Here is a 14,248-nt window from a genome sequence, read left to right as displayed (position 1 = left end):
AAGAAGTCTCCAGATTGCTCTCCTCTGCTCGCCCCACTACCTGTGCTAGTGACCCTCTCCCCAGTGGTTATCTTCCATCTCACAACTATATTTAACCTCTCTTTGGCATCTTCCCCTCCTCATTCAAACACGCTACCATATCCCCACTGGTAAAGAAACCGATTCTTGACTCGACTGATGCTGCCAACTACCGACCCATCTCAAATCTCCCCTTCATCTCCAAACTATTAGAACGCCTCGTTTATTCCCGCCTTATAAGCTATCTCTCAAAAAACTCTCTTCTTGACCCCCCACAGTCCGGCTTCCACCCTCTACACTCGACAGAAACCGCCCTGACTAAAGTGTCAAATGACCTACTGACAGCTAAATCGAGGGGCGATTACTCCCTACTGATCCTCCTCGATCTCTACGCAGCATTTGACATTGTTGACCACAAACTCCTCCTCAGTATGCTTCGCTCCATCGGCCTAAAGGACACTGCTCTCTCCTGGTTCTCCTCCTGCCTATCTGACCGCTCCTTCAGTGCCTGCTTTGCTCGCTCTACCTCTCCTTCTCTTCCCCTTGCTGTTGGGGTCCCCCAGGGCTCGGTCATCGGCCCCCTCCTCTTCTCCATCTATACATATCCCACTGGACAGACCATCAGGAGATTTGGCTATCAGTACCATCTCTATGAGGACAACACCCAGTTATACACATCTTCCTGTGACATCACAGCAGCGTTCCTCCAGAACGCCACCAACTGTCTGTCCGCTGTCTCCAACACTATGTCCTCTCTCTAACTCTCCATCTCAGTGTGTGGCGCCACCATAACCTCCAGACAGCATGCCCGCTGCCTTGGGGTCATATTCAACCCTGATCTCACCTTTAACCCCCTACATCCAATCTCTCACCCGAACATGTCAGCTCCACCTCAAAAACATCGCAAGAATCCGCCCTTTTTTCGCTGTAGACGCACTAAAAACGCTCACTGTTGCCCTCATCCACTCTCGGCTCGATTACTGCAACTCATTGCTAATCAGCCTCCCCCGCACCAGACTCTACCCTCTCCAATCCATCCTGAATGCGGCAGCCAGGCTCATCTTCCTGTCCAGCCGCTACTCGGACGCCTCTGCCCTGTGCCAGTCACTGCACTGGCTGCCCGTTAAATACAGAATTCAATTTAAACTAACTACCTTCATCCACAAATCCCTCCACAGCGCAGCGCCCCCTATATTGCATTCCTCATCTCAATCCACCACCCAGCCCGGGCCCTTTACTCTGCTAACGAAATCAGACTAGGCATCCCCTTTAATTCGAACCTCTTATTCTTACCTCCAAGACTTCTCCAGAGCAGCACCAGTCCTCTGGAACGCACTACCCAAAAACTATCCTGGCAATTCCTGACACACACAATTTCAGGCGTGCTCTAAAAACGCACCTCTTCAGGAAGGCATACCATATGTCCTAAACCAAGCCCCTCTGTACGCCGTCTGATAACATGCTCCCTGACCTACTGACTGCAATTCCTACTAGCCGTAATCAACTGCCCCCTGCAGTCATACCGTATCAGCCACTATACAGCCTAATTTTGACCATTCTCTATGTGCAGAAAATCCCTCACTCTCCACCTCGCCATACCGCGCACATCTCCAGCCCCTCTACCTTCTGTATCCCCCCATTATCTGTAGTATGTAAGCTCGTTGGAGCAGGACCCCCACCCCTACTGTCTCCATCAACTAATTACTACATGTAACCATGGTTTTGTTTGTATTCCCCCTGTCTTGTAAGCGCTGCGGAATATGTTGGCGCTATATAAATAAAGATTATTATTATGCCAGGACTTTTGGAATGTCGGTATATAGTGCATTACTTAGCATGAGAAGAGAATGAGCGCAAGAAAGTCTATAAAAATGAAGATGATCTGAAACCTGTGCTCCATCCTGAACCACGTACATCCTGAACCACGTACAAGATACGCCTGCCCCATGGTCACAACTTTCCTTGGCCTGTCCATATAATACCTTTCATCATTGCTCTCTATCGCCCTCTCGTGTTTGTTGGGTGAAGTTTTGTCTGCTCCCAGTTTCTCTGCTGCTTCCCTTTGACTCTGACTCCGTGCCTGAGCCTCCTGTAGACTTACAAGGCGACCTGATGGACAACCACCCATGAGAGATCGCGGTCTTATCGGTCCACAGCGACCTGCATGGACAAAAAAAAAAAGATATTTTATAAAGTTTCTTACCACTTAAGAAAACTTTTGTGCTTCTTTCACACAAAAGTTTACATAAAAGACCCATCAAATCAATGCAGCTCTGCCAAGAAAGTTGTGTCAGAGATTTCCTAGACAGAGTTTTAAAAAGGTTTAGAGACGCTGCAGCTTCTTACTCTTTGTGCTGGATATCCACTTTAATAATCAGAGTTACTATAGAAAAATGGCTACGAGGGGTCAGAAATTAAAGAGTTAACAACGTGTTACTTATTCAAAGTGATGCTCATTACCCATCGCCACCAATATATTTGCATCTGTTTCACATACGTTTGTATTTTTTTTTTTTTTAGTTTTTCACATTTTTTTTAACTTATTTTAGTCGGTACAGTGTATTTAAAAAATGACCCTATTGGCCCTATTTAAGGAGGAACTTTCTTATGGCCCTGCAATGGGAGAACTGTGTCATTAGGGAGGTGTTTTAAGGTGGAATGTGTGTACAAAAATGTTCCAGATTCATCTCACATCTCCTCCAAGGCGACTCGTGGAGGCTCATAACTCTGCTTGATTACTGTGAGATGTTAGGGATAGAAGGTAGAGGAAACGCAATGCAGCCGGTGTGGACCTGACAGATCTGACTACGAGGTTCCCTGGTCTTCACCCTTTAACCTCTTTTTGAGGGATCTGGTCTTCGCTGCAGGGAACTCCAGGTTGCTTTTCCAGGAGTATTCTCAGTACAGTCCCAGCTAATCCAAGCAGGTCAAAATGTACAAGAAAGTATTACCAAAGAGACAGGGGAGGAAGTAGTCAGCATTATAGGCTGAGGCGAAGTTCATGCAATGCAGCAAAGTAGGCTGGAGGTCAGAGCAAGTGGTATTCAGGCAAGATCTAGTCAGAAAACAAGTTGAGGTCAGGACAGGCAGAGTTTGGGAAAGCTGGGTACACAGGCAGAGGGTTAAAACCAGGTAGCAAGCAGAATTCAGGAACACTTTCACCTGGAACACTAGGAAACTTTTACTCAGTCACCTTCCAATGGAGGAGGGGACCCCAAAAATGCTGGGAATGACTAGGATAGGCTGGGGACTGGAAAGCAGAGTGTGTGTGCTAACACTTTAAGATGTGGGCCGAGCGTGCACATATGTACTTTAGGGAGGGGCGGCAGCCTGAGGAATAATGCAGCATTTGCAGAACATAGAACAGGAGAGTGTTGATGGCCGTGGGACAGAGCGCTGCCTACGCCGGTGGCCGGAACAGTCCAATGATGAAAAGATACAAAATAAGATGTAACAAAATGGAGAAATTTACAGGTAGGAACATAAAAGAATTCTAGTAAATCAGGAAACCAGGATCAGATCACTCATAAGTCAATGGAAACATGTTTAATAACGCCGTGTTGTCTCTCGTCAGTCCAAGATACACTGAATATGGGGGGAAAAAAACATCTATATTGGTACTTTTCGTTTAAAAAAAAAATTCTAAAAATAAGTTAACTTTACATTTTTAGGAATTTTTGTATGAGAATCTTATATGTAAACTCTCAGTTCCATTCATCATAACGGGAACAACCAGGAAGATGAAACTTCCAAAACTTGTTGAGATTTCAGCTTCTTTCGGTCTTGCTCAAATAAAAACCATCCATGTCAGTTCTGAGTTCTACCATTAGGTGTCAGTCTTGCACTCTGACTCTTCTGTAATTCCATCAGGGGGTATTTCACTTGGGCCTGTCTTCTTCTTGGCCCGGTAGCAAGCTTCAGGTAAGGTTAACAGGCGAATCCTTACCGACATGCAAGAGGCTCGACGGAGTCCGGTCTGTTTTGCTGGTAGAAAGATGGCGGTAAGAAGAAAAAAAGGGAGATACAAAAGTAGACAGAAATGGATTTAGGTACGAAACCGGAGCGGCCAATTCTAAATTTTCTAAATGAAGCACTGCCGAGGCATAGAACGATATAAGAAGAGGAAATCTGCTCAGAAGGAATGCCAGCTAAAGCAGATGCTGTGTAACAGGTAGGGGAAAAATGGGGGTACCTTGTCCTTTAGCAGCGGAAAGCAAAAAGTGCGGAGGATTTCAGCCTGTGCCGTCCAAAAGAAGAAAGTGAGCAGGTTAAAAAGGTCTCATCAGAGAGGCTGCGGGTCTGGGATGTTAGAGGGCAGGTTGGGTGTGGTACGTGCCCATTACGGTTCCTAGTATTTTCTACTACGATGGTAAATCCTATTACAGGACTTAACTTGCCACAGTTCTATACCGTAGAGTCATACTAACAAATAGTCACTAGATCGTGAGCTACAAGTTGTATTTACAAGGGCAGAGAGGCAGCAGGGTCAGTAAACCAGACTGAAGTCACATGCAGGAGAAGAAGAGAGCAGCAGCTGAGGCGCAGTGCGGAAGAGGAGGAAGGTAAAGGTCTTACCAATTGAAGTAAATGTGTCACTGAAGAGAGTCTCCACATGACACAGGAGGAACTCCACCAGCACGGATTGTACACGGACCTCCCTGAATGCGTCAGCCCCCGGGTTCCCTACAGACTCCATATCCCGGGATCTAAAGAACAAGAGAAGAATAACATCTCATTGAATCCAGAGGAAATCTCACTTTCCATCACGGAGCAGACGGCTCACATTCCAAGTGTCCTAAATCTGTAGGTATAGCCGCAGGGTGCCGAGAGTCGGCCTGGAAATGACTGCTACGGACCACGAAAATATCCTTTATCATAGGTTACATTTCATGTATTTAAGTGTGATACTGTCTGCTGAGCCGCTGTATCTAATCCTACCCGGTGTGATACTATCTGCTGAGCTGCTGTATCTAATCCCATCATGTGTGATACTGTCTGCTGAGTTGTGTATCTAATCCTATCATGTGTGATACTGCCTGCTGAGCTGTGTATCTAACCCTATGATGTGTGATACTGTCTGCTGAGCCGCTATATCTAATCCCATCATGTGTGATACTGTCTGCTGAGCCGCTATATCTAATCCCATCATGTGTGATACTGTCTGCTGGGCTGATGTATCTAATCCCATCATGTGTTACTGTCTGCTGAGCCGCTGTATCTAATCCCATCATGTGTGATACTGTCTGCTGAGTGGTGTATCTAATCCTATCATGTGTGATACTGTCTGCTGAGCCGCTGTATCTAATCCCATCATGTGTGATACTGTCTGCTGAGCCGCTATATCTAATCCCATCATGTGTGATACTGTCTGCTGAGCCGCTGTATCTAATCCCATCATGTGTTACTGTCTGCTGAGCCGCTGTATCTAATCCCATCATGTGTGATACTGTCTGCTGAGTGGTGTATCTAATCCTATCATGTGTGATACTGTCTGCTGAGCCGCTGTATCTAATCCCATCATGTGTGATACTGTCTGCTGAGCCGCTGTATCTAATCCCATCATGTGTGATCCCGCCTGCTGAGCTGTGTATCTAATCCTTTCATGTGGATACTGCCTGTTGGGCTGTGTATCTAATCCTATCATGTGTGATACTGCCTGTTGGGCTGTGTATCTAATCCTATCATGTGTGATACTGTCTGCTAAGCCGTGTATCTAATCCAATCATCTGTGATCCCGCCTGCTGAGCTGTGTATCTAATCCAATCATATGTGATACTGTCTGCTGACCTGTGTATCTAATCCTATCCTGTGTGATACTGTCTGCTGAGCTGCTGTATCTAATCCTATCCTGTGTGATCCCGCCTGCTGAGCTGTGTATCTAATCCTATCCCCTGTGATACTGTCTGCTGAGCTGTGTATCTAATCCTATCATGTGTGATAGTGTCTGCTGAGCCATGTATCTAATCCTATCATGTGTAATATTGTCACATAGTACTACATCCCACATCATGTAATATTAATAGATTTCATTATGCAATCATTTTCAGGGACAGTGTGCTACCCAGCTGATTTATCCAAGTCTACGGTGTGTGATACTATCTGCTGTACCCAAGTCTACGGTGTGTGATACTATCTGCTGTATCCAAGTCTACGGTGTGTGATACTATCTGCTGTACCCAAGTCTACGATGTGTGATACTATCTGCTGTACCCAAGTCTACGGTGTGTGATACCATCTGCTGTACCCAAGTCTACGGTGTGTGGTACCATCTGCTGTACCCAAGTCTACGGTGTGTGGTACCATCTGCTGTACCCAAGTCTACGGTGTGTGGTACCATCTGCTGTACCCAAGTCTACGGTGTGTGGTACCATCTGCTGTACCCAAGTCTACGGTGTGTGGTACCATCTGCTGTACCCAAGTCTACGGTGTGTGATACCATCTGCTGTACCCAAGTCTACGGTGTGTGATACCATCTGCTGTACCCAAGTCTACGGTGTGTGATACCATCTGCTGTACCCAAGTCTACGGTGTGTGGTACCATCTGCTGTACCCAAGTCTACGGTGTGTGGTACCATCTGCTGTACCCAAGTCTACGGTGTGTGGTACCATCTGCTGTACCCAAGTCTACGGTGTGTGATACCATCTGCTGTACCCAAGTCTACGGTGTGTGGTACCATCTGCTGTACCCAAGTCTACGGTGTGTGATACTATCTGCTGTACCCAAGTCTACGGTGTGTGATACTATCTGCTGTACCCAAGTCTACGGTGTGTGATACTATCTGCTGTATCCAAGTCTACGGTGTGTGATACTATCTGCTGTACCCAAGTCTATGGTGTGTGATACTATCTGCTGTATCCAAGTCTACGGTGTGTGATACCATCTGCTGTACCCAAGTCTACGGTGTGTGATACTATGTGTTGTATCCAAGTCTACGGTGTGTGATACTATGTGTTGTATCCAAGTCTACGGTGTGTGATACTATGTGTTGTATCCAAGTCTACGGTGTGTGATACTATCTGCTGTATCCAAGTCTACGGTGTGTGATACTATCTGCTGTATCCAAGTCTATGGTGTGTGATACTATCTGCTGTACCCAAGTCTACGGTGTGTGATACCATCTGCTGTACCCAAGTCTACGGTGTGTGGTACTATCTGCTGTATCCAAGTCTACGGTGTGTGATACTATCTGCTGTATCTAAGCCTGTAATGTGTTGCTAATGATCTACCGTATCTAAGCTTCTTACACTCCCCATCATGTCATGTTACAGCGTTGCACTATACAGCAGTCTCTCTGACCGTGCCGCTGGTTTAGGACGGACTCACCGCAGAAGGTTCGGCGCCCAGATAATCGCCAGGTTCCGTGCGTGCATGCCGGTGCGGTCGCTGTGCATGCTGAGACTTGACAGATGCCGCATCAGGTACTCCAGGGTCCTGTGGGGGGAGGAGAGAGGTAGAAATTCATATGTCCACTAAATGAACTACTATACGGTCCCGGACGTATAGCGGACGCTGCACGGTTAACCCTTTCCTTCCCAACATGATGAGATTAGCACAGGAGGAGCCTGGGATGCTGAGGTTACCTATAGTGTGGCGGAGGAAGCTGCTGGATCAGGTCGTGAACGCGAATCAGCTTCTCTTCTTCGGCGGTGGCGGACATGGCTTCCTAATGGGGACAACAAAGTGCAACGGTTCAACAAAGCTGACGACAGAATGTTCAGTGTAATGCGAATACGAGAATCTCAGAAGGCCTTATTCACACGGGCGATTGCGATCTGTGAAAAATGGACCGCGTTTTCATGGATTTTTGCTTTTTTCATGGGTGAGTGTAATCCGCTTTTTCGCATATTAAAAAAAAAAACAGAAGGCACCCAGAATATATGGAGCCTCATGACTTCCTGGTTCTGGGATTCTTTTAAATGGTCCCTATAGTTACTTGCGTTAAAAACGGATCGCACTCGCATCATGGGCGTGTCATCAATTGACTTGAATTGGCGATTCTCGTCAGAAAATAGGACCAAGGTCGGACGTGCGGCATTTTTTTTTTTTTTTTTTTAACTTGGACTATCTGTCCAAGTCAAAAAAACGCTAATGTGACCAGAACCACTGAAAGCAATGGGGCTCATTTACTAAAACGGTCTTAAAGTTGGACAGGCTTAAAACGCGCCAGCTTTATCCCAGCAGCTCTGCTGAATGAGAAATCCGTTCAACTTTAATGTGAATCTGAAGATTATCAGTAAGTGTAAATGCACGCCCGACTGAACAGCGATCCCCGTCCCTCTCCGCCGCCATTCACGGAGCGATCATCGCGAGGACGACCTGTCGGAGATCTGCATCCAGCAGGTGTAAAAGCACCCCAGGTTTATATCAGCTATTAGTTGGCTTGGTTTATGTCAAGAATTATGCAAAAAGTTTTGGTGCCATTTAGGCCACGCCCCTTTTTAATAGAACAACTTGGAAAAACTATTCAAAAGTTGCTAAAAATATATAGTAAGCCTGGGTTCTCACACGAAGAAAAACCGTGAGATTTCCGCCGGGAGAAGCGCTGCTTCAAAATCCGCGGCACTTAGCCACAGGTTTTGAAGCGGCCCAGCCGCTCACTCTTCTGCTGCAGCCGGCGCTCCCATAGAGGAGAGCGCGGCCGCAGCAGAGGAAGAAAAAACAAACAATCAGCATGCTGCGGCCAGCTAATCCGCGCCGCAGTGCCGGCTTCTGCCGGCTTTGCCGCAGTGGATTTGCCGTCCCGTGTTCGTCCACATGGCTGGCTAATCCTGGGATTAGCGGCCGCAGGCGGATTTGCCGCGGCGAAATTCTGGACGGAATTTCCGCGGCAAATCCTCGCCGTGTGAATCCCAGCCTTAATGTGATGCAAAGCATGTTGTATTTTGGGCCAAATTTACCAAGCCCAGCCTTTGTGACGCTGAGATTCATATGATTTTCTCAAGTGCGCTGAATACATGAAGAGGCCCGGGCCTCCATGAGCCGCACACCCTACCGATAAGCCCTGCCCACTTTGCAGAAAAGTGGTGGAACCTGCAGGAAAAGTCATATTTTTGCACAAATATCCACTTGTGCAAAAAAAGACAATTGTCACTTATTTACGCCACAAAATTGACTTTGAAAACGTGCCCGATTATGTGAATGAGCCCCAACGCCTCTCAGTCTACTCACAGTGAAGGGGTGGTAGAGCCGGTACGTCAGCAGAGGGTTAGGCAGCTCACGGAAGTACAGCTTGCACAGAGAGCTGACGCAGTGCACGTCCTGCAGGTAGGTGTCCCGGGAGAGATCTGGGATCCGCTCGCTGTCAAACTCGTGTCTGGAGAGAGAGAGAGGAGTAAGCCGCCGCCATCAGGGTCACGTAGAGCGGCTCAGGTTCTCCCCGTATGACGCTTTTGTCTACGTTGTGGATTTCCGTCTGAGTGGCTGAAAACCAAAGGCCTTAATGTGCCAAAAGGAAACCCCTTTGGTCGCCATTAGACGCGGCTTCTGTTCCTTGCCAGCATTTTGGGAGAACAGAGAAAAAGTAGTCGGCGACTATGAAGACGGAGCTCCCAGGCGAAAATCCACACGCTGATGAAGAGTCTTACGGCCGGTTTGCATCCCCGTTTCTGCGTTTCGGTCGCGGCCCCGGTTGCTGATTTCCGATAAAACACAGGATGAAATAAACCCTACATTTCGTAAAATGTCAGATAGCTGGATGGATATGGAGTAGACCCCCGTTATATTCAATGGGGTCCATTCTGCACCATTCATTTCCGTCATAAGACAGATCCATTCGGTTAGTGTGACCCGCTTTCCATATCCCATAATGCAGCAGAAAAAAAGAACCCAACGTGCAGATGAGAATGACAAGCCCTTATTCTTGTAGATAGGTCACAGTGTGATATGTGAAGTAAGTGAACCCTTTGGAACTCCCTGGATTTCCACATTGATAGCTAATACAATGTAGTTTGATTGTATCTAAAGCCCCATTTACACACAGAGATGATCGCTCGAATTTGATCAGAAACTGACAACTTTGAGCAATCACTTTGCATAGGTACTAATGCGCTAATCAGCCCATTAGTAGCTAAGTAGCATCATTTGCATGTATTTAGAGAAGAGCAGCTGGTCTGTTCTCTAAATACATCTGCTTCGTTCTGCCGCGAAGAACACAGCATGCCGTCCCTGTCATCAGGAACGAGGATTTTATGCTGACTTGAAGTCAGCGACGAACGAAGAGTGCACAGTAAGTGCATGGTTGGCGCGCATTTACAATCAACGGCTATCGCTCAAAAGCCGTCGTTTGGATGAATAATTTTGAGCGATAATCATTGCGTGTAGAAGAGCCTTAAGTCACACTTATAGACACATACGATGTAAATAGTAACACAGATGGCTATACTACTCATAATCCACAACGCAGGGAGAAAATTAAGTGAATCTCTGTGTTGAGGGATATTCCTATCTTGGCTTTTCATGGCCGAGATGGGAGTGATATAACAGGAGCGCCCAGTTATATCACTCCAAGTGCACAAAGGCCAATCCTGAGAGATCGGAGAAAGAACACAAGAAAACAGCAAATGAAGAAGACCCTACTGACTGCAGAAACCTCTGTTCATGCGACCTCTATTAGAGAATCGCTGACCAAGAATGTGATTATGGAAGGAAACCGCGAAGGGAGAAGCGGCTGATCAAAAAACATGACAGCCAATCCCAGGTTTCCACTTGGATATTTCACAACACTTCTGGGAAATGTTTTATGCATGGATGAGACAATAGTGGAAGTTTTGACATAAATGGTTTGAGACTGTTGGAGGGAACAATGGTGGAGGTGGCATCAGGGTTTAAGGCTACGGTGGAGGTGGCATCAGGGTTTAGGGCTACGGTGAAGGACGCATCAGGGTTTGGGGCTACGGTGGAGGACGCATCAGGGTTTGGGGCTACGGTGGAGGACGCATCAGGGTTTGGGGCTACGGTGGAGGACGCATCAGGGTTTGGGGCTACGGTGGAGGACGCATCAGGGTTTGGAGCTACGGTGGAGGACGCATCAGGGTTTGGAGCTACGGTGGAGGTGGCATCAGGGTTTGGGGCTACGGTGGAGGTGGCATCAGAGTTTGGGGCTATGATGGAGGTGGCGTCAGGGTTTGGGGCTATGATGGAGGTGGCGTCAGGGTTTGGGGCTATGATGAAGGTGGCATCAGGGTTTGGGGCTATGATGAAGGTGGCATCAGGGTTTGGGGCTATGATGAAGGTGGCATCAGGGTTTGGGGCTATGATGGAGGTGGCATCAGGGTTTGGGGCTATGATGGAGGTGGCATCAGGGTTTGGGGCTATGATGGAGGTGGCATCAGGGTTTGGGGCTACGGTGGAGGAGGCATCAGGGTTTGAGGCTGCTTTGCCTCTCAGGGCCCTGAAATCTTATGATTATTGAGGGAACAATAAATTTTTAGGTGAATCAGAACATCTTACAGAAAGATGTGAGGGTCACCGTCCATGACCTGAAAATAAAGAGACGTTGGATGATGAAACCAGAAAATGACCCAAAGCACACAAGTAATCACCTAATGAAAGGTATAAGAAGATTTGTGTTCTGGAATGGCCGAGTCAGAGTCCTGATCTTAATGCTATGTAGAAGATGCGGCCTGACCTGAACAGGGTTGTGCACACAAGGCATCCCAGAAATATTGATGAACTGAAACACATTTGCAGAGAGGAAGGGTCTAAAATTCCTTGTTAGCATTGTGCAAATCTTATTTGCAGCGACAGGAAATGTTTGTTGGAAGTGATTGCTGCTAAAGGGGGTTCATTAAGGCTGGCGGCACACGAACGTATTTGGATTGTGGAATCCGTGATTGTCACCCGCACGGACGATCCGTGGTATTCAGCATCCATTCAAAGAATAAAACATTTGCATCTTCGCTCACATGAGCAGACAGCGATCGCTATTTGCGCAATTGGAAATAAAATTGCAGCATGCTCTATTTTTGAGCGGTGTCCACACGGACAGCTTCCATTGGATAGGTGGCAGCTACCCGTGTCATCGCCTGACGACACCACGGGAAAAACACAGATTTAAGAAAAATCTGTACTGAGCATGACCAACGGTGTGCGCCAAGGTCATCCGCAATACAGAAAATACCAGATACGTAGGGGACAGCTGGATTCTGCTGCGGTCTCCCATATGTGGAATCCGACCCGTCCGTGTGCCGCCCGCCTCACTTCTTCTCCCTGCACTGTTGATGATTGTAATACAAGACATGAGCGGTACAGCCGTCTGTGTGTGATCAGTTCGTCTATAATTGGGACTTAGATACAATCAGACCACATTTTATTAGTCATTAATGCAGAAGTCAAGGAAATTCCAAAAGGGTTCACTTACTTTTCTTGCCAATGTACTTCTGTTAGTGTTCAGATAGTAAAGATTTTCATTTGGCAGTTGGATACTCAGCAGGAGGGAACACTGAGCACAGACAGAAGTAAAAAGAATATGAAGTCTGTACCCCCGCCCCTTCCCCCCCCCCCCAAGGCGGAAGGGACGGACAGTTAGAATAATATTAGAGGGTTAAAATAATTAGCAAAAATTAAAACGGAACCTAAAAAACTGGGACACATCTGGAGACGTCTCAGCGATCTAATCTGATAATCCCGCAGCCTGAGGACCTGAACATCTGGAAAACTAAGTATCCTGAACCGTAGAGACCCACCAGGAGGAATTGGGGCGACTTCTTGTCAGGCGGGAGAGAGACTAGAAGACTTACCGGAGTTTCTGGATGTTGGAGGAGACGCCTGACAGGCGATATATTCCATCCACTACTCCGTATTTTTCTATGAATTGAGCACAGGAGACCAAGACTCTGGGGACTGCAAGACAAAAGACATGAAAGGGGTCATCCAAGATTTATAAAAACAGGACTGCTTTTTCCCGAGAAACAGCACCACACTTTTCCACAGGTTGGGTGTGGTATTGCAGCTCAGTCCCATTCACATCTACAGAACAGAGCTGCAGTTTCAGACACAATGTATGGACAAATGAATGTGTTTCTAGCACCGGTGGATTTAGGCGAGAGGGTCAATGGGAGTAATGGCCTCCTCTTCGCAGGGCCAGCAATCTCCTCATTCCTCAGAAGGCATCTGTCTAGTCTGCCCCCTCACCTTTCCACAGTCGCGATATAATACAGTCCTCCTTATCGGCAGGCTCACCCACAGGTTAGGAGAGTCTCTTCACAAAGCAGCCTGGCTCTGGTTACAGCAGAGGAGCTGTGAGAGCCGCAAGGAGGAAAACAGTCCAAGTCTGAAGCGGTGAGGAGATGACCTGAAGGTGCCTTCTATGGGGAAAGTGCCCCCTCGATTCCCTTCGGATGCAATTACAGGGTGCCAATGTGTCAGCATGGCAGCCCAGAGCGCAGTGCTCCCAGGGTTGCCATGTATGGATGCCTATCAAGTTGTGCCTTTGGAAAGGCTTAATAAGCAACATTGAAAATTACCATATACAATGCATTTGAAAAAGTCTTCAGACACGTTCACTTTTTTTTTTACATTTTGTTATGTTGTGCAAATTAATAAAAATTTCAGTTTTTCCCCATCATTCTCAATATCCCATAATGACAAAGTGACAACAAATCTTTTTTTTTATTTTTAAAAATGAAAAACTACCATTTCGCATGGACATAAGACCTCACCCCCTGTACTCAGCACTTAGTTGAAGCACCTTTGCCAGTGATTCCAGCCTCCAGTCTTCCTGGCTATGATGCCACAAGGTTTGCACACCTAGATTTGGGGATTTTCTGCTTCTGGCAGGTTGATGGGCACCGTCTGTGGTCAACCATTTTGAGGTCTCTCCAGAGGTGTTCGATTGGGGTCAAGTAAGGTCTCTGGCCAGGCCACACAGGGACATTCACAAAGTTGTCCCTAAGTCCCTCGTGTGTTGTTTTGGCGGTATGCTTAGGGTCATTGTCTTGTCGGAAGGTGGATCAAGTTTTCATTATTTCTGTACTTTGCTCCATTCAGCTTTACATCCACCCTGACCAGTCTCCCTGCCCCCCCCCCCACCCCCCCAGCATGATGCTCCACCACCAGGCTTCACTGTAGACATAGTATTGGGCAGGAGGTGAGTGGTGCCTGGTTTCCTCCAGACATAACACTTAAAAGGCCAGAAAAGTTCCATCTTGGTTCCATCAGACCAGAGAGTCTTGTTTCTCTCAGTCTGAGGTCCTTTAGATGCTTTTTGGCAACTCCGGGTGGCTTTCATGT

General features: G+C 47.1%; 1 protein-coding gene across 2 annotated transcripts in view; it reads right to left on the bottom strand.

The window, feature by feature from the left end:
• ARHGAP33 (Rho GTPase activating protein 33) overlaps positions 1-14,248 on the bottom strand; it is an 83,941-nt gene that overhangs the window by 16,208 nt on the left and 53,485 nt on the right. For both annotated transcript variants that reach the window (XM_066606405.1, XM_066606406.1), the window contains 6 exons: positions 12,757-12,859; positions 9,188-9,332; positions 7,600-7,682; positions 7,343-7,450; positions 4,594-4,724; positions 2,001-2,178 (listed from right to left, as the gene is read on the bottom strand). In XM_066606405.1, coding sequence (XP_066462502.1) covers positions 2,001-2,178; positions 4,594-4,724; positions 7,343-7,450; positions 7,600-7,682; positions 9,188-9,332; positions 12,757-12,859 — 748 coding nt within the window. The remainder of the gene's footprint in view (positions 1-2,000; positions 2,179-4,593; positions 4,725-7,342; positions 7,451-7,599; positions 7,683-9,187; positions 9,333-12,756; positions 12,860-14,248) is intronic.

Source organism: Eleutherodactylus coqui, chromosome 6 (genome assembly GCF_035609145.1).
Source record: "Eleutherodactylus coqui strain aEleCoq1 chromosome 6, aEleCoq1.hap1, whole genome shotgun sequence".
In the NCBI taxonomy this organism is placed as follows: domain Eukaryota; kingdom Metazoa; phylum Chordata; class Amphibia; order Anura; family Eleutherodactylidae; genus Eleutherodactylus; species Eleutherodactylus coqui.
This window is presented reverse-complemented; position numbering and strand designations above follow the sequence as displayed.